Raw genomic sequence first — 24809 nt, forward strand, 5'->3', positions numbered from 1 at the left:
ACATATTTTATTTTATCCACTTAAAAACTTTAATCTGAGAAGGGGCCAAAAGACTTCACCAGAACCCTCCTTAAATAATTTAAGAAAAACAGCCTATCATCATGAGTTCTAATGTTCTAGCTCTTCTACCAAAACCTTGTTTTAAAAAAAATGTCAGAGAAGTAGAACTTTAAGTAACAACGTAGACATGTGATATAGGCATGTGGCAGGTTTTAGAGAGGTCCCAGGAATCCCAGAATGGGGAGAGAAGTTGTTGTTCAGTCATGTCCAACTCTTAGTGACCCACCCCATGGACCAAAGGCACACTAGGCCCTTCTATCTTCCACTATGTCTAGAAGTCTGTCCAAGTTAATGTTCATTGTTTCCATGACAATGTCTATCCATCTCATCTTCTACCATCCCTTTTCCTTTTGCCTTCAATCAGGGTCTTTTCCAATGAATCTTGTCTTATTAGGAGGCGAAAGTATTTAAGCTTCAGTTTCAGTATCTGACCTTCCAGTGAATAGCTGAATTAATTTCTTTAAGCACTGACTGGTTTGATCTACTTGCTGTCCAAGGGACTCTCAAAATCTCCAGGACCACAATTCCAAACTGTCGATTCTGCGGAGCTCAGTTTTCCTTATAGTCCAACTCTAACAGCCATGCATTACTACTGGAAAAACCACAGCTCTGACTACATAGTCCTTTGCCAACAAGGTGACACCTCTGCTTTTTAGTATACTGTCCAGATTTGCCATAGCTTTCCTTCCAAGGAGCAAGCATCTTTTAATTTCATGGCTACAGTCACCATCTGAAGTGATCTTTGGGCCCAAGAATATAAAAGTTGACACTGCTTCTCTCTTATCCCTCTATTTGCCAGGAAGTGATGGGACCTAACTGCCAAGATCTTAGTTTTTTTAATGTTAAGCTTCAAGCCAGTTTTTACACTCTCCTCTTTCACCCTCATCAAGAGGCTTCTAAATTCCTTTTCACTTACTGCCATCACAGTGGTATCATTCGCATAGCTAAGACTGCTATTTCTCCCAGCAATCTTAATTCTGGCTTTTGATTCACCCACCTTGGCATTTCATGAGGTACTCTGCACTTAAATTAAATAAATAAGGTGACAATATATAGCCTTGTCTTACTCCTTTTCTGATCTTAAACCAATCAGCTCTTTCACGTTTGGTTCTAACTGTTGCTTCTTCACCCACATAAAAGCTGCTCAGAAAACAAATAAGATGATCTGGTATTCGCATCTCTTTGAGGACTTGCCACATTTTGCTGCAATCCACAGTCAAAGGCTTTATTGTAGTCAATGAAGCAGGAGTAATGTTTTTCTGGAACTCCCTTGCTTTCCTCCGTAATCCAGCAAATGTTGGCAATTTGGTCTCTAGTTCCTCTCCCTGTATGAAAACCAGCCTGCTCTTCTGGCAATTCTCAGTGCACATACTGCTGCAGCCATGCTTGCAGAATCTTAAGCGTAACTTGCTCGTGTGTGAAATGAGTGCAATTGCTCAGTAATCTGAACATTCCTTGACATTCCAGGAGTACCTTAAGCATTTCTACTTTAGCAACTTCTGGGTTCTAATTCATTAGAAAGCTACAAAACCAGCCCAACTCAACAAAATCGTAGAATTTCAGAGTTGGAAGAGATCTCAGTAGCCATATAACCCAATCTAATTCAACTCAAACCCCAAAGAAATTCTGACTATAATTACCATCCAGTTTCTGCTTAAAAAAATTCAAAGGAAAAGGAAACCATCACCTTCCAAGGCAGCCCATTCTACTTCTGAACAGCTTTTACCATCAGGAAATGATTTTGCCTCTTCTACCATTACTTCTGTACTCTAGGGTGAAACAAAATCTAATCAACCCTCTTCCAGATAAAGGTCATTCAAAGACTTGTGGATAGCTACCGTGATTCCTCTAGGTCTTCAAGCTCTTCACCATAGTAGGTGATCACCTCTAAATAGTCCCTGACTTATCAATGTCCACCCAGAACTGAATAGAATATTCCATATATGGTCTGTTCAGGACAAAGCATAGACTGACTGTTGTTATTCAGTCATTTCAGTTGTGTCTGACTCATTGTGAACCTATTTGAGGTTTTCTTGGCAAACATACTGGACTGGTTTGCATTCCTTCTCCAGCTCATTTGGCAAATGGAGAAATTGAGGCAAATGAGGTTAAGTGACTTGTGCAGGGTCAACTAACTAGTAGGTGCCTGAGGCTGAATTTCACTCAAGTCTTCCTGACTCCAGGCCTGGTGCTCCTTCCACTGAACCACCTAGCTGCCCCTTCATCACCTTGTTGCCCAGAAAATGGACTCTCACTCCCTTCTTCCTGAAAGCTGTCTCTCTAAAGGCACTTTAAGATCACATGAGCTTTTCTACCATATCACACTAATGACTCTCATCGAGCTTGCAGTTCACCAAAACCTCACATCTTTTTCAGACTTCTATCTAATTATGTCTTTCACATCTTGAGTTTGTGAAACTGGCTTTTTCCCCTAAAGTCCAAGTATAAGAGCTTGCATTTATCCCTACTGAAATTCATCATATTACATTCAAATCAATGTACTTGCTTAATGGTGTTTACATTTTAAAATACAATAAAATTTCATTAAAAACTATAAATAAACATTCTTAATTTAGGACTTTCCTTACAAAAACAGGCAGCGGGCAGAATTTGGCCCATGGATAGTTTGCCAATCCTAGATCCTGACAATGTCATCCAGTGTTAGTTGTTTCTCCCAGTTTTGTGTCATTTGAAAATGTGATAAATATGACAGCTTTACATTTACCCAGGTTATTGCTTAAAAAAATATCGAACACATCAAGCACAAGATTCCTGAGGTACAACACTAGAGACATCCTGATCACTGACATTCAACATTAACAACTACTCTACAGTCTAATAAACCCTCCAAGCACTTCCAAATTCAAATATCCACGTTGCCTAGACTATACCTCTCCATATTTTCCACAAGAACTTTATGAGACACTTTGACAAAATCTAGGTAAACCAAATAAACAGCATTCACTTATCAGTTTAGTTATACTTTTAACAAAAGATACAAAGTAATTCTGGCATGACCTATTTTTTAAATTTATCTTTGTACTGGTTATCTTTTATTTTTACATCATTTGTATTTCCCTCTAATTCTAAAAGGGCCATCTCTTCTAATAAGGAAGTGGGAAAAACCATGCTCAGCAAAACTAATAAACACACCAAGATTGCCAATTATATACAGTGTTCCCTCGCTAAGAAAAAGGAAGGGAGATACATTCTCATATGCCTTTCTGGAAGCCAGTCCAGGACATTATAACCAGAGAATTCCATTTCAGTTTTCTGTCATTAGTCTTTCCACTGACCCTGTTGTCATTTGCATATACTGTTTTCCTGGTTCTGATTTGATTCACTTTGTAAAACTTCACAAGTCTTCCCACACTTTTCTGTACTCTTCATATTCAACATTTTTTTCAGAGCTGTCATATTCCCTTACATTTTTGCACCACAACTTATTTGTCCATCACCCAACTGATAGGCATCTATCTACTTTGCTGCTACTATAAAAAGTACATAACCTTTGGTCTCCCTATCCCATGCAGGCTGGAAGTGTAGCAGTCATTCACAAGCCTGTCCCCACTGCTGATCAGCACAGAAGCTTTGTCTGACCTGTTTTGTGATCTAGGCCAGGTCACTCATCCTTAGGGCAACCTGGTGGCTGCCCACTCCTGTGGGCTCACCATTTTGGTGTAGAACTTAGTATAAATATCCAATTGGCTTTAATCCTACTGCAGCTCAGAATTCTCAAACCCCAAGGACCTGCCAGCCTCAACCTCTCCAGTAGTACAGATCCTAAGTATAAATCACCACATTGAGCACCATAAACTATTCTTGATGATTATATCCTGGCTCTTAGCAATCACTACTTCTTGTCCAACACATTTGCTGACCCCTCTTTTAATGACCTCTTATGGAATCTTTATCTTCCTTCAAGACTCAGCTCAGGTCCCACCCACCTCCTCTATGTCTATGAAATTTTCCCATAGCAGAAACTTTTCATTTTTTGGAGTTCTCTGACTATCCCAATTAGTTTTACCTACTTATTCATCTATATGTTATATTCTCCCAAGAGAAAATAAAGTGCATGAGGACAAGTACCATTTCATTTTTTTTCCATCTCCAACTCCTAGCAAAATGCCTTGTGTACTATAGATGATTAATATTTGCTGAATTAAACTTAGAACTATAATCATTTGCACCATTTTGCAACTCTCCACCTAACCCTAAAACAGATATGCCCTAAAAGACAACTCAACAAGATGACTTCAGATTCTCACTGTTGGTGATAAAAATTTGTATTTCAATTTGTATTTTGTACATAAAAACATTTGTATTTGTATTTCCTCATGCTTATTTTTGGTTTAATACGAAAAAATACTGAATCAATGAATATGGCAAACATTAGTCTTTCAACTTCTATCATAAAGCTTACAAAATGATAACTTCTATTCATCAACTCAGAAGTCTTTCTCTGACATCCTTAATTCTCTTTCTTATGGCGCAATCATATACCACAATTTATGTAACTATTCTCCAACTACTGGATACCTACTTGGTTTTCAAGTCTTTTATTCCACAAAATGTGCTGCTATGAATATTTTTACATATATATGGAATCTTTCAGTCTTTGACTTTCTTTTGCATTATTATGCTACTACTTTATGCAAGAGGCATTTCTGAAGAATTTGCATAAGTCTAATTTATGTTAATAAAATAAAATATACAAGAAAGGCATCCCACTGCAAATCCTTTTGAAGACCAGTCTCCTCCAGCCCAATTTCTTTTTTGTGCCAGCCTATGTTAAAATCCAGCTATGTGCCAGGCACTGTGCTAGGGGCTGGGGGCAAAAGGATAAAAATTAAATAGTCTCTGGCTTCAACAAGGTTATATCATACACATACATCGTAATATATACACGTGATATCCTAAGAATTAAGATGTTTTGGGCAGAAGGATATTAGCAGCTTCGGAGAATCAGGAAAGGCTTCAAACTGAAGGTGGAACATGAATTGTGCTTTGAAGAAAGCTAAGGATTCTATGAAGCCAAGGTAAAAAGGAAGGGAATTCCAAACATCACCTATGCAAACCTAGAGAGGCAGGTGATGAGAGTATTGTGTATGAGCACAGTCAGGTAGGTTTTCCTTGGAACAGAGAATACATAAAAGGGAAGAATTTAATATTTTATCCTAAAAGAATAGATTTGAATGGGGGTGATATGACCTGGTCAGATATGTCTTGGTAATAAAATTTTGGTAGCGGTGTGGAAAATGAATTGGAAGAGATGGGAATTAGGGAGATCAATCAGGAAGCTGCTGCAATAGCGTAGAAGAGAAGTGATGAGGGCTTCAATTAAGATAGACTCAATGGATAAGAGACAGATGCAAGATACTACAGAGGAACAAAACACAACTTGGCTAACAAACATATCTGAGGAGAAAAAAAAAGTCAAGAGTGATTCCAAGACTGTTAACAGATGAAACAGATGGTGGTATCATCAAAAGAAATGCTAAGTTTGGAAAGAGGGATATGGAGATGAAAAGAATGGATTCCATATTGGATGTGTTAAGTTTGAAATGACAACAGAACATGCAGGTAGACAAGTCCAACAGACAGCTAGTAATTAGGTGCTGAATTTCATGAGAAATTATGGCTAGACATATGGATTTAGGAGCCACATACAAAGAGACAATTGGAGCCATGGGAGCCAATGAGATCACAAAGAGTATATATAGAGAAAGTCTAGGATAGTACCCACAGAGTGCATAAAACAAGCATGATGATTTAGCAAGGACTCTGAGGAGTAAGAAGAGCAGTATGAAGAAAACCAAGAAAGAATCACAGGAACTAAGGGAGATGAGCACATCCAGGAGAAAGATGTGGCTGACAGTATCAAAAGATGTAGGGTCAATAAAGATGTAGACTGAGAAAAGGTCCCTGGATTTTACAGTTAAAAGAAGTTTCACTACACTAGAATGGTTAGGGAATGAAGAATGGGAGGTTTGAAAATGGAGCCAATGAATACAGAGCCATTTTAAGACTGATTGTAGAGGTAGTAAGAACTCTTTTCCTCCTTAGAACTACTAGAGCACTTACTGTCTATATCACTCACCTGACAATTACATACTTTGTGATATCTCTTGTTATTAAGTGAACTGTTATTTATTTCATCTTATTATTAAGCTTCTCACAAATTTATATTTTGTAAACATCAACCCAAGTATAAGATTCTTGAAGGAAGGAAGTATTTAAATTGCTCTGTGTCCAAAATAGGCTCATCTCCCTAGGAGTAAACTGTCTGAGAACAAAACAGACTATCACCTCCCCAGGGATGTAAACTCTGCTCCCAGGTGCCTTGTTTCATAGAGGTCAGTCTTTGCCATATCTTGCTAGGGCCCAGGCCTCCACACCAGCCAGCTGTAGCATGTAAAACTTTCTTGCCAGCTTCCCTTTATCTGTTGTCTTCCCCCCATCCCCATTAGGATATAAAGTCTTTGAAGATAGGGACTATTTTGTTTGCTTGTATTTGTAGCCCCAGCACTTAGCATAGCACCTGGCCCATATTAAGTGCTTCATAAGGAAGACAGCTAGCTATCTTAAGAAATATTATTTGAATGACTCCTGTTGCTTAAATCAAAATTGCCCAGAACAAGTATCAGAGAGAGAGGCTTTATAGTATATTTGAGGGAGACACTTTGTCTCCTGATCTTCTTTCTGCTTTTACCATCTGTTAGGGATAATTAATGATAATCACAACACCATACAGGAAAGAAGGGGAAGCATGAAATAAGAGAGCTACTTGGTCTTTTCTGTACTTATTTTATTGCTTTGATGCAGTTTTTGCCTTTTAATTCTTTTCAGTGAAACACCAACCACAGTTCCTTTTGAAGGAGAATCTTAAAAAAAAAAAAAAAAAAAAAAAAAAAAGGACAAAGTACCTCCATAACTTACGAATTAAACTTAATAGTGAATGTGTCTCTTTTGATCCCCATGCTTAGAGCCAGACCCTTTCTGAGAAGAATTAGTAAACAGGTGCATTAGAGTCTTTTTCACAGCCTTGGGAGTCTCTAGAAAGCAGCACTTGCTTAAAAAGACAAGATGCATGCCTTTAGTTAAATCACAGAGAAAGATAGTAGGATATTGTATTGAAAAGACCTCAAAGGTCTTTTCCAACCTTAAGAGTTCATGAGTTTATGAATGTTACAGATACTTCTAATTGATCTTCATACTGAAATTTGGTGACTGTGTTTTAGTCAAACTTCTTTTCGATGGGAGCTGAGAAAATGGTGTATCAAAGGTATATTAGCCAACTCATTTGTCTTCACAAGTTATTATAGGTGGTCAGCAAGAGCTAGTATCAAAAATGTTCAAAAAAATACTAGCCTAGAATTTTAAATTTAATATATTTTGCTACAAGTTTAAAGTTACATGACTCATATTCATTGAAAGTCTATCAAACAAAAAGAGCTTAACTGCACCAACACCATACTGATTGTGCCAAGCCATATCAGTTGAGATGATAAAAGTTTTCTCTCAGGATCCAACAAGCCAAGGAACAAGCCAGTAATTATACTCACTAATGGTCTGAACAGGCTTCTTTATTAGGAACAAATTTGCTATTTCTGTTTGCATCCACCCCTGGGGATATCAGCCCTCCTGAAATCTGAGATACATGTCAGCACAGATGTTACCAGAGTTTACACCAACTGGGAAAGTAGCCTAAGCATCCATAAGGACCCAAGCCCCTAAGTTGTGACTGCCCCCCTAAACCAACTGTTATCTTCATGCCATCTATTAGTCACAGTGCCTGGAAAAGCTTGATAAGAATGGAGCATTACAAAGTAGGTTAAAGTCCAGATTTCATCAGTTATCTCGGCATTGGGTAAGCAATTTCAGAGTTAAAAGAATTACAGACCAAGAGCCGGAAACAACCTTGAAGGTCATCTTGTACAAAGAGGACAAATAATTTAAAAAATCTCTAAATGGCAGCATCATGTCACATAGTTCACATAGACCTTCAAGGTCTATGCTATTAATGAGGTCTTCTGGACCAACTCACAAAGTACAACAGTAACATAATAAAATACTGAGATAACTTATCAGGGTGACCCTAACTCAATACTGTGTGGACACAGAAACTTCAAGAAGCCCTGTTTGTCCATTTACTCTTTTATTCCATGATCAATCAATCAACCAACCACTATCATCTATCAAGAAGTATTTTTGGAGGCTCCTACTATGTGCAAGGCACTGGCTAAGAGTTCTGGGGATACAAATAAAAGGAACAAAACAATATCAATAGATATTAACTGGACAGACAAGTACATATATAAATATAAAAAACAGATATAAAGAGAAAAATACAAAGTAGTTAAATTCTAGGCAGTTTAAGAGGGAGGGCATCAGCAACTGAAGGAAACCAGGAAAAACTTCTTCTAGAAGGCAGTACTTGAGTCTTAAAGGAAGAGAGGGATTCTATGAGAACCAAGAAAGGAAGGAGGTGTACTCTAAGCATTTGGATGGTCAGTACAAAGGTAAACACAAGAGATGGAGCACTGTGTGTAAGGAAGAGAGTAAGACAGGTTGGCTAGATCAAAGTGTAGCAGAAGTAATGTACACCCAGAATGGAAATACAGGTTGGGGTCAAGTGATGAAGGGTTTTAAAAACTAAACCAAGGAACTTAATTTGATCCTAGAAGCAACAGGGTGCCACGCATTTACTGAGTAGGGGAGTGACTTGGTGTCACTGTGCAATAATCTGCTGAAGATGGGAAGGGAGAGCATCAAAAGCACATGCCCTCAGCATTTATGCATGCTATGTAATTTGTACTTCTTTCTATTACTCTTAGTTGTTCTTCAGTATATTTTTGTGCTTGAGTATTATCAAAAGGTCACATATCATTTCAGATAATCACAGAATCTTAACGTTAGAAGGGACCTCGAAGGGCATCTATTTCAATTCATACCTGAACAACAATTTCTTCTACAACATATAGGTAGTCATCTAAGTCTCCAGTAAGGAGAAACCCACTACTTACTGAGGGGCAGTCCATCCCACTCCCCGTAACCTGTTATGATGTATTTCCTTTCAATTAGTGTAAATCTACCTTTCTACAATAACACCTAGTTCTGCCAGAATGAATTCACATCTTTCACATGACAGCCCTCTCAAGTACTTCAATATTTACCATGTCCTCCATGAGTCCTCTCTTCCTCAAACTTGATATTCTCATATTTTTTTACATACTTCCCACAAGACACAATAGAGCTTTACCACTGTGGCTGCACTACTCTGGAGACCCTCCAGCTTGTGGTACCAATTTTCCCATTTCTGTTACATTTCTCCAAAGCACTTGCTATGGTACAAAGCTGTAACCTGAGTGACCTTTGTTTTCTTTGAGTGACTCAGCTTACCTCATTGAGCCTCGCTGGGCGCTGGGGCTTCACTTCCGGTGCAGGAAGCCCAGAAACCATGCCAGGAAGAAGAGAACTTCCTGTGTGATGAGTCATGGGGATGGCTGAGGGGAGATGTTAACTCCAGAGCCAAGCCCTATTGGATGTTAACCTAGTCTACGCTAGGAGGAGAGGCCAACTCAAGAACCAATCGGCCCTGGTCATTCAGGCGGCGCATGATGATGTCAAAAACTCTATAAGAGGGGAGAGGACAGCTTGGACTCTCTTTTCCTTTTCCGGTTGGTGTGGGAGCAGCGGGGAGCATGACTCTGGGCCAGCCCTTGCTCTCAGGCCGAGCCCAGATGTTGGTAACTATGAATTGTATTGGGTCTGTCTGTTGATATTTGTAATTTGTTTGTATTTAGTTCTGAAGTTCGGGGTGGTGGTTTTGTTTTCCCCCGAACTAAATGAATGTTCTGAACTTCAGGGTGCTGGCTGTTTGCTCCCCTGAACTAGCTGACTGTAATCTGTATTTGGCCTGTCTGTTGATGCTTTTCTCTTTGCTCCCCTGAACTAACTGAATGCTAACTGAATACTGGATTAAAGTAAGCTGGTCAACCCCTTCACCGTGCTTTCCTTGTTTAAGCAGATAAAAAGAACCTGTGCTTTTCTGGCACGCCGGCAGCCTCCTGGGTGCATCTTACGCTCCCACAGAAGCTGCCAGCTGATTGTTAAAACAGAAGCACATGATATAGAGTGGCTGACGGAGTTTCAACAGTAATGCAAGAAGTAGAAGCAGACTTTCTGAGGTCCCTCTACTAGTGTGGCAGATTCTCAAGCTGGGGTCCATGGACGTTTTTTCTTTAATATTTTGAGAATTGTATTTCAATATAATTGATTTCCTTTGTAATCTTATGTATTTCATTTTATGCATTTAAAAACATACTTCAAACAAGACCTCCATAGTTTTACCAAGTCTGTTAAAGGGGTCCGTGACACAAAATATGTTAAGAACCCATGTTCTTTGGACAATATGGATTACAGGATTCAGAATTGGAATAGACCGTAGAAATCATATAAGCCAATACTCTCATTTTAAATACTGGAAAAGTAGGACTTCGGAAAGAAAGTATCCTGACCAAAGTCACACAGATCACTTCCTAGGAGGGACAAAAATGTTAATACTAGGCTCCTTTTTTTCCTCAGAACCCTCAGAATCCCTAATATAAGACAGTCAAATGCACTGAAGTTCTTATAACCACTAACAACTTAAAAAGCAAAATGTCTAGTGACTCACCAGGCTTTTGATCCTGTTCCAGTACACAAATTGAGTCCTGAACTCTTCTGTTTTTCCCAGGGACCATCATCAACTGAGATTTCATAGTAGGAGGCCCTATGAATTGAAAATGTAAAACTGGGTTTGCAGGATTTATAGTTCACCCTGAGTAAAACAGAACATAGCCTACTATTAGAACCACTGAATTCTAAATAGTAAATTCTAAATTAGGTAAAGGTACTTCGTGGTATTGTGACTGTGACACCGATTCAGTTTTGTTTTGAAAAAATAAAATCATCCCCCACCTTGTCTGACTTATTATTCCTTTTTTGCAATCACTTTTTTTTTTAAACTTCTAACAGAAGCTTCTTCAGGTAATTTTTGGAGGTAATATTATCTCCTGTCCTCACAGCATCTAGTAAAATGACTCACCTCATTTCCCAAAAGAACATAACTTTTAAGAGGGCTTCATTTCTCCAAAGAAATGAATACTTATTAAATACTGCATCTAGCAGTCCTTGAACCAAGTTAAATGTGAACTGCTTACATCTTAAGTGATCTACTATGCTTGCCTTTGAACCAGCCAATATAACAATAACATTTGGTTAGAGTCCAAAGAAAATCTCAACTACTTCTTAAAATGTAACAATATAGCACTAGGTAAAATTGGCAATGAAAAGGAAGGAACATTTGCTCTTAATAGATGTAGTTTAGTTTATAAACCTAGAATCAAATGAGTTACCTTTACCTTTAAATGTAAGTAAAAACTTTAAATTGAAATGTAATTTTGAATGATTTCCAACCATTTGGGAGTTTCTGAAAGATGCCATTATTAGTTGCAGTGGATATTATCCCCAGCAGAGAAAAGTAATCATTTTAGCAGAAATTAAGGAAAACTCTTTGTAGGTGCAGCCTTTTAAGCAACTGAACATGTCTATCACACTGGTCTAAGACAAAACTACGTTCCAATACAAACTTTTTGTTATTTCTGAAAGGGCTCAATTTGGTCGATATCTCACATATCCTTAATTCTTCTCTCTCTCTCTCACACACACACACACACACGTGTGTGTGCGCACGTGAGCCCATATGTATTTTTTGTAGGGGGGAAGGCAAGGCAATTGGGGTTAAGTGACTTGCCCAAGATCACACAGCTAGTAAAGTGTCAAGTGTCTGGGGCCGGATTTGAATTGTGGTCCTCCTGACTCCAGGGCCAGTGCTCTATTCACCGCACCACCTAGCTGTCCCTATATTTTCTCTTTCATCATAGCCCTGTTTGGTCTGTGTAGAAAATAAACAGTGAGGGTGGCACATTGAGTGCACGTGTCCAGACAAACAAGGCCGGCAATGAGGAATAGGAATGGCTGTCACTATACTGAGAACAAACAGAGAAATGGGATTATAGGCAGGTGGAGATCTAAGAGATGCAAAAAGGAGAAAAGAAAATTATACAATAAACCAAATGCATCTGAAGCTAAATAGAAGAAGACCAGCACAAGCCAAAATGGCCTGAAATAACAGTTAAGGATATTGAGATAGCAAGATAAGAAATTCAAGGGAATGGGAAGAACAGAAGAAATTAAAAAGGATGGAAAGGGATTTATTAAAGAAGGTAAGGAGGAGGGTAGGGCCAGAGTAAGAACACAAGAGAATGGTGGTTAGAGTCTGGGGGGGATAAAAAGACAAAGAATAAGAGAAAAGGGTACAGGGCGGGGGGGAATAATACAGATTATGCTAGGCAAATTAATGTGATTATCACATGCAGGTTTATAAAAGATTAGTCAATCCTCAGAATTTTGTTCCAGGAAAATGATTTTTTTTAAAGAAACTCACAGTCCCTTTAGAGTGGTTATACCTCTTCTTACACTGTCCACAGCGACAGCCCAAGAATGAGACATTCTAGGTTAGGACAAATGGAAAAAAAATGGGCTTTTTGGGTTGTTTTAAGGGTTAAATGTTCCTAACTTTAAACATACCACATGCTTATCAATGAGGCAGAATTATTAGGAATATATAGCATGTTGAAAATATAAAATACAGAGCAACCTCACTATAATACGATCAGTATCTCTGTCAATCAGATACTGTGAAATAGAAATTCTTTGGGTACCATAAACAAAATCTCTTGCATACAGTTGAAGACTGAACTAATATACACCAAATTTTACTCTAATGAATGTCATCACAAATGAATAGGCTTGTAGTCTTACACAGTACAATGCAGAGAATGTCTATGACTACAGGTTTTTTTTTAATAATGTGAATGATAGTGTAAGAAGCAAAAGGACCAGAAAAGTCCTATCTATTCAAAAGAGGGAAGCGAAACTAGACGGTTCCTTCCAGGGATAATAACCTATGACCTATGAAGTAACAAGGGGCTTGGATAGCACAAAAGTACTTGAAGGAGGAACTTTCTCCAATTTCCTTCAAAGTTTTCTCCTCTATTAAGGGTAAAGAGACCAGGTATATAATTAAATAGAATAAAGAATATTCTCATTTTATTACTGCCAGCACACAAAAATATACATTACTGATCTTATTTCACTTCAAATTTGTTAAGCCTTATAAATACTTGTCTTCATATAATAATTTCTCTACTATGCTGAAACACGCAAGTCAAACCTATTACAACACAAAAGAAGATAATCAAATTTTTATTGTGTTGGCATTTTTCCTATACAATACTGCTGGAGGTGAGAGACATATAGTTTAACGAATTCTTTTCTCACTGTAAATATCAATTGTGACAATATTTGATCTGCAGTAAATTGCAGATTTTATGTAATTACTGGAGAATTCAGACATGTACCAAGGGGAGGAAAGACAAATCCAGCTCCTAGTGGTTACTAGGAAAGCAAATAATCATGCAAAGAGAGAGCTGTAAGTCTCAATCTTCTACTCTTCACAATAAAATTAGCAAAAGGAAGAGAAATTATACAAGTACTGGAAGTACCATCAACAGCTAAATCAGCTTTCTAGCGTTTTATACATCCATCTGAGCTCCTCAAAACAATAATGTTTCCTTGGTATTTTCTAAATCTATGATGCAAACCTAAACAATTAAAATCTGGAAGCTATCAAAATAGAGGAATGAATTTGAAAGGGGAGAATGAAAAAACACAAAATTAAAACAGGATTAAAATGTATATTCCATGCAAAAACATTAATTCATCAACTAAAGGCAAGGAGTAAAAAAAAAATCTTTCAAATTTATGTTTTGAAAATTCAGTGAATTTCCAAAGAACTATATAACAAACATAAAAAATGACAAAATTAAGAGCAGAAGTTTTAACATACCTGGATGACAGACTCTCCCCTATGAAGACTTCATTTAGTGCTCTCACTGGCAAAAGTTGTGGCCCAGAAACCTCAGATCCTGCAGGTAATGAAATATAAATGGCCAAGATATTTGCTAATATTAGCTATATATGTATGTTTGGAAGCTTATATATGCATGTGTGTGTAGATGCAGACATATAAGAATGTTTTAACACAAAATTTTTATTTAGTAAGATTATCTCTCTATTTTTGAATTTGGAAATATGCACAATAAATACATACCAATTAAATAAATTTCTCCTGAGACAAAATTCAAAATTCCATCCTTTCTTTAAAAAGGTAAATGACCCACATGATAACCACATCCTCTATCTTTAACAATACTAACTTAAGTACCTCTTCATGAAGTTTTTAATATTGATATCTGACTCAAGTCCCACTAGCCACACTTTTCTTAGGTGTTTTACAATAGTGTTCGACAAGTGAAAACATTTTACTTTCACAAGGAAAGTAAGCACAACTTGCTCTAAAAATGTAATCAGACCTATAGGACAAAGTAAGGCTAGTCATTTCATTATTAAAATAATTCTTTAATTTACTATTTGAAGAAATTTTATGGAAAATCATTTTATGGTATTTATCATCTTATGGTAAATCTCACAAACACAATTTAAATTATTTTTTAAAAATCTATTCACAGAACTTTTAGAGAATGTACATATAACATATATAAAGACACACCTATATTATCTAACACCAACATACCTGCATATATGTTAAGTGCCTCATGGTTAGAAACAAATAGACTTAAATTTACCACCTTCAGTACCACATAAAAGACAAGCAAAAATTTTACTGGATAATTTTTCAGATGCACATATAAGAACAAAAGTCTTTAACAGATAAAGAACAAAGCATTTTGAATTTTGAAAAATTCTGTCAAAATCTCTGTACTCAGAGCACAAGGCACACCATGTATCTCTTACTTTCTTTAATCTGAACATGTCACTGTTTTCTTTACTCTTAACAAGTCACTAAGACAGTTAAGCCTCCAGCAAACTCAAGAATACTCACAGAATCAAAGATTTAGAGCTGTGAGGAGCTTTGGAAGTTTAGATATGAGAGTAAGGCCCCTGGGGTTAAGTGACCCACTCAAGTTCACACAAGTACTAAGTGGCAAAGCCAGGATTCAATCCCAGTTCCTACACAAAGAAGTATCTTCCTTTACTAAAAATAATAGAAAAAAAACAAAAGGCAAAATCAAGATAACAAAAAGCAGTAATACACCCCAAACATTCTTTTTTCCCCAAAGACAATCACTAAAAGAAAAATGAAGCAACAAATTCTGTCAATCAATAGAAAAATCCTGAATTCAACGTTCTACCCATCCTTTAAAAGATCAACTCAAATTCCACCACAAAGATCAGTATCTGATTCTCCTGGAAATGAACAAGTTAGCTTATATATTTCTGTTATACTTATATGTTGTTATTCTTTACTATAATTAACTGTATATAGATGTCCTCAAAATATGTACACACTTCCATTAATAACTTGTATTTTTTTCTGAAAAAAAAAAATAGCTGTTACAGAGTTTTGAACTAATAAAGTGTGCATAGGTTTTTTTTGGGACACCCTGTATATCATATCTTTCTACTAAACTATAAGTTCTATGACAGATAAGTACATTTATCCAAACTTTATCATACCGTACACTTGGCAAAGAACTTGTCACAAAATAGGCTTTAATTCAAAAATAATTTATTAAGTACTTATTGTGCTCAAAGTATTATGCTGGGCACTGGAGATGTGAAGACAAAGGGAACATAGTCCCTGCCCTCAATGAGCTTACATTCAACATGTAACTTAACTGACTCAATCTAGAGGCAGTTCTTTACTATCAAGCTTAGAACGTTGAAAGGATACCATAATTACTTATAAGACAATTCCATTCAATTCATTTATGCTATCTTCTTGTGACAATTATCTTCTGACCCCCAGATATATTCTCAGAATTTAACATTTGTTTCAGTCTTCTGCTCTACCCAGTTTCATACCATTAATCTCAAAGACTTCAAAGTTCACACTAATAACCCCTCTTAGCAATACAACCTCTCAATTCTTTAATGTCATCATCTCCAACAACCTTGTCCATCTCACAGCAATCACATTTAACCATAATCACCAGAACTGCATCACTTCCAAAGTAACTGACCATGAATTATCTCCTGTCTTCTACCTCTTCCACTTTCTTAGTTAGCTACCTATCATTTGTTCTTGTTGTGGCCTTCAGTCCCTCAATACATTTTTCCTATTATTCCATCCCAACTTCCCTACTCTGACTTGCTTTTCCTTCCAACTCTTTCAAACTTCTACCCCATGTTTTTCACTTTAGTGTTTCACTACCTACTCCCTAGAATCCCTTGTCCCACTGACTTTCCACTGATCCCAAGCTGTGAATCCTCATTCCTGGGTAACCCCCACCATCTGATTTCTGTATTTCTGCTCCAAGACTGCTGAGTATCACTGGAGAAAGTCACAAAATTAAACGGATTGCACCCAATACAAATTTAACCTCTACTAGGCCCTCACTGCCTTTTCGCTCTACCATATTTATTTTATCATAGCTAAGGGGAGTAAATAGTCTATGGGTTGAGGTGAGAGAGGCCTAATAAAGAAGTAGTTTGGAATGAATAGTACGTTGAAATAATGTATCAGTAGGTTAATACACAGACAATCCTCTGAGAACTGAGAAATGTGCTGAATTAGTGAAAAGGGAAAAGATTAAACAAAAATTCTGAAGAGACAGTAAAACCTTGACATGAACAGTGACTACTAGAAGGTAACTTTTGCCTAGAAATAGAGGTAGGGACTATGTTGGTGCATATTAACGACCATATAATGAGAGTAAACATTTAAACATCACCAGAACTGATGGATGAGTGACAATTGAGGAGGAACAACCTCTAGAAGCCTTAGCCATCTACCACTGTACTACCTCCAACACAGGAAGGCTCTGGAGCTTTGAAATTCCACTATAATTACAATCTTAAATATCTCTCTTTACCTCTCCAACATTCTTTATCACACTAAACCTACTATTCACTGTTATGGTGATCCTTGGTTCCCCAATTCATTTATCTTTTTGTACCAACCAAATATAAATAAAGAACTATCACATAAGTAACAAAACACAGCTGCTAGTCGGACTGTTACAACACCTCCACACTGGAAGCAGAGCCCTACCTTAACAAAGAATTAAAAAGTCAAGTAATTGGCTGGGAAGATGAGCAAAACAGCTCAAAAATATCATCTTACTTTGGTGGAAAATCAAAACATACAACTAGAAGAAGACAACAAAGTCAAAGCTCCTACATCCAAAGCCTTCAAATATGAATTGGTCTCAGGCCCTGGAAGAACTCAAGAGATTTTGAAAATCAATTAAGAAAAATAGAGGAAAAAATGGAAAACGAAATGAGAATGATGCAAGAAAATCATGAAAAACAAGTCAACAGCTTGCTATAGAAGACCCCCCCAAAAAATACAGAAGAAAATAACACCTTTAAAAATAGACTAACCCAAATGACAAAAGAGGTCCAAAGAGCCAATGAGGAGAAAAATGACTTAAAAAGCAGAACTGGCTGAATGGAAAAGGAGGTCCAAAAGACCACTGAAGAAAATAATTCCTTAAAAATTAGAATGGAGCAAATGGAAGCTAATGACGCTATGAGAAATCAAGAAATTATAAAACAAAACCAAAAGAATGAAAAAATAGAAGACAATGTGAAATATCTGATTGGAAAAATAACTGACCTGGAAAATAGATCCAGGAGAGATAATTTTAAAATGATTGGACTACCTGAAAGCCATGATCAAAAAAAGAGGCTAGACATCATCTTTCAATAAATTATCAAGGAAAACTGTCCTGATATTCTAGAACCAGAGGGTGAAACAGAAATTTACACAATCCACTGATCACCTCATGAAAGAGATCTCAAAAGGAAAACTCCTAGGAATATTGTAGCCAAATTCCAGAGTTCCAAGGTCAAGAAGAAAATATTGTAAAGCAGCCAGAAAGAAACAATTCAAGTATTGTGGAAACACAATTAGGATAACACATGACTTAGCAGCTTCTACATTAAGGAATCAGAGGACTTGGAATATGATATTCTGGAGGTCAAAGGAGCTAGGATTAAAACCAGGAATCACCTACCCAGCAAAACTGAGTATAATACTTCAGGGGGAAAAAACGGACATTCAATGAAATAGAGGACTTTTTCAAGCATTTTTGATGAAAAGACCAGAGCTAAATAGAAAATCTGACTTTCAAATACAAGGCTCAAGAGACGCATGAAAGGGTAAACAGGAAAGAGAAATCATAAGGGACTTATTAAAGTTGAACTGGTTACATTCCTACATGGAAAGATGTTATCTGTAACTCATGAGATCTTTCTCAATATTACGGTAGTTGGAGAGAATATACATATATATATAGACAGAGGGTACAGGGTGAGTTGAATATGAAGGGATGATATCTAAAAAATAAAATTAAGGGGTGAGAGAGGAATATACTGGGAGAAGGAGAAAGGTAGAATGGGGTAAATTATCTTACATAAAAGAAGCAAGAAAAAGCTTTTACAGTGGAGGAGAAGAGGGGAGCAGGTAAGTGGGAATGAGCGAATTTTACTCTCATAGGATTTGGCTTAAGGAAGAATAACATACACACTTAACTGGGTATGGAAATCTATCTTACCCTACAGAAAAGTAGCAAGGAAGCTGATGGCGGGGGGGGGATGATAGAAAGGATGGTAGACTGGGGGAGGGGATAATCAGAAGCAAACAGTTTTGAGGAGGGAAAGGGTCAAAGGAGAGAACAGAATAAATGGGGGAGGGTGGGATGGGATGCAGGGAACTAATAGCCTTTCACAACATGACAATTATGAAGTGTTTTGCATGACTACACATGTATACTTATATTGAATTGCTTGCCTTCTCAATGAGGGTGGGTGGGGAGGGAGAAAAGGAGAGAATTTGGGACTCAAAAGTTTTAAAAAAATGTTAAAAATTGTTTTTACGTGCTACTAGGAAATAAGATATACAGGCAATGGGGCACATAAATCTATATTGCCCTATAGGAAAATAGAAGGGGAAGGGGATAAGAGAAGGGAGCAGGGTGTAATAGAAGGGAGGGTAGATTGGGGGAAGGGGTAATCAGAATGCATGCTGTTTTGGGGTGGGGAGGGTAGAGATGGGGAGAAAATCTGGAACTCAAAATCTTATGGAAGTGAATAAAAACTAAAAATAAATTTTAAAACATTTTTAAAAAAGAAATACTGAAAATTTACCTTTATCCTTTCATTACAGAGAAAAGGGACTTGAAGTATACTTCATACTGTGTATTGCTGTCAGACACAACTAACTAATGTGTTGAATGATTCTGCAGAACTCCTTTTTTCCTCTTAAAAACGTACACTCAAAAAAAATAAAAGAATGTTAAAAAAAAAAAAGAAGTGAGTCAAAGGATGGCCCCTTTAATCCAAAAAAAAAAAAAAAAAAATCAAACTGGGAGGGGAAGGGTTGCTGGCTAAAAAATAGACAGTTACTATTTAGTAGACACTTGATAAATGTTTACTAAATAGAATTATATTATTAGCATCTGGTACATAGCAAGTGCTTAATAAATGTTTGTTGACTTTAAAAAAAATACACATGGGATGCTTGCTGGGTGAAGAGGCAGAAGGGATATCTATATATGTGTGTATATGTATATGTACATGATATACATACACACAATATTCTTAAATGAAAGTAATGTAAGTGCATAACACTATAAAAGTGCCACACTTGGTATTCTAACATCACAATCTTAGATGTGCTATAGCCAGCCATCCAATTATAGGACAGATTGTTGATCTATATTTTATTTTTCAAACACAGAAAAAGTTCTCAAAGGTAAAAATGAAAAGTTATTTATGAAGATAAAATTCACTCAATCCACAGAGAAAAAATTTTAAGGCTTAAAGCAAAGAAAAGTAAAAGCAGCAAGATAAGGGCAAGGGAACACAAGGAAGAAATCTATGAGGAGTGACAACTATGAAAGTAGGAAAGGATTGACTCACAAGGTAACTGAAGGAGGAAAAAAATACTGAAGGCATAGAAAAAAGTTTACACCTAACTAATACCAAAAAAGATGACTGTGAGAACATCAAACAGCTATCAACATATATGCTTATTTATATCAAAATACACAGAAGCGTAGTGAATAGAGAACTGGCCTAGAAACCAGAAAAATCTGGTTTCAGGTCTTATCTCTAACAGAGAAAATCACATGGTTCTGTGACCTTGGGCAAATCACAACCTCTTAGTGCTCTAAACAACCCAGACAGTTTCAAAAAGGTGCTGACCTCCATTGGTAAAGCTGCATACACCAGTGAAATAACAGGCCCAGATCCTAATCCTATGAGATTAAAAGATGCAAGCTCTTTGAGGGATGGTCGAGTTCATTAAAGGCATTCTATAAACATTTGTGTAAATACACTGAAAGAGAATCACCTATATACATATCCACAATTAGGGTAGTAGTAGAGAAAAGGTAGATTTTTGTAAACGATATTCTATAGCAGATCACATCTTTACCATTGCACAACTGCCTGAAAAATACAAAGAATAGAAGTTTCCCTAGTGCTTACTGTTTGATTTTTTTAAAAAGCATTTAATTTAGTTGAGTTAAATGCCAAATTAATAAGCTCTCTTCCAGCAAGTTATCTCTCTCATCCATATAACATCTTTCAAGATTTCTTGAAAGATACAAATAACTTTGTTTATGACCTGAAAGTCAACAAACATCAGGAGACTTATAAAATGAGGGGATTTTCAACAAAAGCGCTTTTCCCTTTGATGTCAGGAGCCCCAGCCAAGTGCAAGTTTAAGAGGGAAGCTCTATGAATGATTAAGAATTCGTTCACTTTTTCCTATTTGCGGATGACATCATGTTGGTTCAAGCCCTAGAACCATTACTGAGCCTCCTGAAAAAGAGTCATAATGACTCAAGAATTTGATCTGACAATCCACAAAGGAAAAATCAGATGTTTGAAGATTGTCTACTGCCTAAATTATGACATGAAGAGCTTTTTCACTCATGGATATCTGGAACAGATAAGACAAAGAGACATTGTGCTGGGCTCAAAGTTAGGCTAAATTGCCTCTAGGAAACTGAAAAACTCCATTAATGATCCCAACCTTCTTCCAGAAACAACTCATTTTTTTTAATACCAATATTCTACTGATGTTGTTACATAGCTATGAGACAAGAAACATAGCCTCAAAAACCTGAAAATGAACATCACACACAGGGCAATGGGGGCACGAATGGGAGATATGAGTAGGCTACAATGTAAAAGAAAGAACTTTAAAGAAGAGAAGTAAAGGATATCATCAGCATCTTAAAATACACAATCATAAAAGAAGATGGGTGAAAAACAGGTGGATAGTATAAGTGCTCCCACTAGTATTCTTAAGAAGCCAACAAAAAAGCCTCCATCAGTGAACTTATGGGAAGGACAAAGAGGGATCACAGAGGATGAGCAGGCATGGATCATTTGTGATCTTGATCAATGAAGGGCGCATCTAAGCTGATGAGATCATGAATGTATTTGAGTACATCCGAGGGAGGATAAAGGGAAAATTAAGATATACCCTCCCTGTTCTCTAGTTTAGAATAGGGTGGTTCCATCTTTTAAAATGTCTCTTTTATGCCTGTTAAATTTCTCTGCCCTTCCTCCATTGCCAATGTACGCCTTTTTAGCAGTTGGAAGGGTTAGAATGATGCCTTTTAATTGTTAAACACTGCTACTGTGGCCTGAGATCAATCAGAGATCCATTGCAGCAAAAAAGATTTCCCACAGAACAGTGATTAAGTGGGCTTAATTAAAATTTTAACAAATAGGGCTGCTCTTACCTCCAAGTGCCCTACCATGTCTCCAGATTTGTTCTTACAATACACCAAGGATAAAATTATAGAGGAAAAAATTTAAGTACAAAACTATTTACCACAACATATGACTGAAGATATATCCATCTGTAATTCTACTAATATTAGTTTTCTCTAGATAGAAAAATATATTTGTAATTGAGACACCTCAAAACATCTGCAATAAAATGAACTAAAACATATAACCCAGAAGACAAGTCTACATATACTCACTGAGATTTTTATTTCAAAGGAGTTACATGTCATGCAGATAGTAGGGATAAAGAGAAAGCTTTTATATATTTAAAGGTCTATCCACAAAAGTCTAACTGCAATGTCCTTTGATAGTACATAAGTAATCCTGTATTATCCTAGCCCATTCCATTACAATGTGGACTCCAGCAGGTCCTTCCTAATTGTAAAAGATTCAAATGTAACAGCCCAGCAACAGCTTAGCTAAATTCAGTGAAGTAAAGACATGTACTCAATTCATTCAACATATATTAAGTGCCTATAATGCGTCAGGCACTGTGCTACTTACTGGGAACATCAAGACAGAAATAAAATAGACCCTCCCTTTTAAACAGCTAACATTCTCCTGTAAGTACTTAATTTTACTTGAATGTCAGTAAAATGTCAGGGTTGGGGAACCTTTGGCCTCAAGGCCACATTTGGCCTTCTGTGTTCTTGGGTATAGCCTTTTGACCAAGTCCAAGTTTTACAGAACAAATCCTTTTATTAAGGGGATTTGTTCTGTGAAGTTTGAATTCAAAGGCCTGAACTTGAGGACCTAGAGGGTCACATGTGGCTTCAAGGTCACAGGTTCCCCACCCCTGTACTAGACTATGTGCGGCCTCCAAATCATCATTCAATTAAACAGACATTTACAAAATATTTGGAATTTAGAAGGCATTTGTGTTAGGCAGTGGAGACACAAGACAAAAACAAAATCACCCGAGTTCAGGGAACTTATTTTCTACTGGAGGGATACTGACCTTATAAAGATAAATACAAGGTAATTTGAGAAGGGAAAGAGTTCTAGCAATCAGAAAGACTTTAGGGAAGACTCAACATCTGAACTTATCCTTGAAGGAAGGAGATTCCAAGAGATAAAATGAAGAGGTAGTGAAATTCAAGCATAAAATATGGTACTGGTACAAATGTATGGGGACAGGAGACAGAGCACTAGTTTGAGGTACAGTTAGTAGTGCAATCATGCTGGAGTGTTTCAACTGAAGCAATGTGAGATATTACTGGAAAGGAAAGATGGAACTAGAATGTAGAGGGTTATAAATTTTATATATTTTATCCTAAATGCAAGAGGTAACTCTGAGTAAACGACAGATAGTAAGACTTATGAAAAAAAAAACTTTGGCAGTTGTGCTGAACATGAATTGGAGAGAGGAGAGAATGGAAGCCAAGTCTGAGTGGACAGTGATAGACGTAAGAAAGAGTTAAGAGTCTGGAATGACTCTGAAGTTATGGCCAAATTGAGGATAGCTGGGACTTCAATAGAAATCTTGAGAGATGGGTTAGAGAAAGAATAAGTTGGGGTGAAAGAGCTATTATTTGTGAAAGTCAAAAATAAACGTGGTGCAACGAAATGTCAAAGTTGGAAGGAAATACATGTGAAGGCAGCATCTATGATAAGTAGTTGAAAAATCTATGCTCAGCTTCTGCTGGGAAAAAAAGATACATCCAATTCTTAATTATTTATGTTAATAGGGAAAAAAGAGAAATCATAAATGAAGGAAAAAAATCTATATTTAGCCCCAAAAAGCATTCATAACTAAAGTCTCCTGACTATTCTATGGAGCATTCTCTTAACAGTTTTAAGTACTTTATTTAAGCAATAAAAAGTACCTCAAAATAGACAAATAAAAAAAATAGTTAACGTAATCTCAAAATGGAAAACAAAAAGCCAACGTAACCTTAAAAGGAGTGTAATACTGACAACATCCTTAACTCCATTAACCTACTCTGATCATGGATTCTCGTACTGTTGAGGGCCTTGCTGTGTTGATCCAAACTCAGTTGCTGTTCATGGAGATCTACAGGAATTGGGTTTATTCCAGTTCCTTCAAGATATAACCTGATTCGCTGCCTCCATAGCCACCTTGGAGGAGGGAAAAAAAAGACTAATTTGAGAGCAGCATACGTGAGTACAATAGAGATTATATATTGAAACAATTACATCAAATATACAAAAACCAATCATTTTATGAATAAAATATTTATACATGAAAAAACAAACTGAAGAAAAGTCAAGAGGTGGCCTATTTAAGGTAGAGTGTCCCTTAAAAGCAAAATTATATCTTTTTCTCTCTGAAAATCCTAAATGGATTTATTAAGGAAAGATATATGAAGTCTGTTCAAAAATCTATTGTTACCTCATTAACATAACTAAGCAATGTTTCCTGAACTCCAGTTCTAATTGAGATAACAATACAGTGCATTTAAATTTAAATAGTAATTTAAATGAAACTTCTACTTAATTAAACCTCCCTCAAGTTTTCATTCCCCAATGCTTTAATGCCAATTTCAAGAATAGACACAAAAAGTGTGTACACGCGCACGCGCGCGCGCACACACACACACACATAAAATTTAATGCTAAAGATCATTCTAAGAAAGTTTCTTCTTTGGTATAAATATTTCAGAAAGGTACCCAAACTCTTTGAAGGGACAAGAATATTAGCTGACATACTTGAGCAGTAATTAAACTAATACCAAATAGTTAAATTAGATTTAATGTGGCTTTATGAATACTCCAGGGAATAGTTTCCTCAGTGTATAAGAACTATCCTAGAAAAATATAAAATTCCAAGACTAACCTGGTCACCT

At 36.7% G+C, this 24809-nt stretch overlaps 1 protein-coding gene across 4 annotated transcripts in view; it reads right to left on the reverse strand.

Annotated features, from left to right (window-relative positions):
• Positions 1-24809, reverse strand: part of NADK2 (NAD kinase 2, mitochondrial) — a 57055-nt gene that overhangs the window by 9839 nt on the left and 22407 nt on the right. The window contains exons 6-9 of one of the 4 annotated variants that reach the window (XM_036758555.1): positions 23945-24081; positions 14015-14093; positions 12551-12616; positions 10739-10882 (exon numbers count right to left, since the gene is read on the reverse strand). In XM_036758555.1, the coding sequence (XP_036614450.1) occupies positions 10739-10882; positions 12551-12616; positions 14015-14093; positions 23945-24081 (426 nt within the window). The remainder of the gene's footprint in view (positions 1-10738; positions 10883-12550; positions 12617-14014; positions 14094-23944; positions 24082-24809) is intronic. The other 3 variants (XM_036758563.1, XM_036758570.1, XM_036758579.1) reach the window with 3 other exon arrangements.

This window comes from Trichosurus vulpecula, chromosome 1 (assembly GCF_011100635.1).
Source record: "Trichosurus vulpecula isolate mTriVul1 chromosome 1, mTriVul1.pri, whole genome shotgun sequence".
Classification (NCBI taxonomy): domain Eukaryota; kingdom Metazoa; phylum Chordata; class Mammalia; order Diprotodontia; family Phalangeridae; genus Trichosurus; species Trichosurus vulpecula.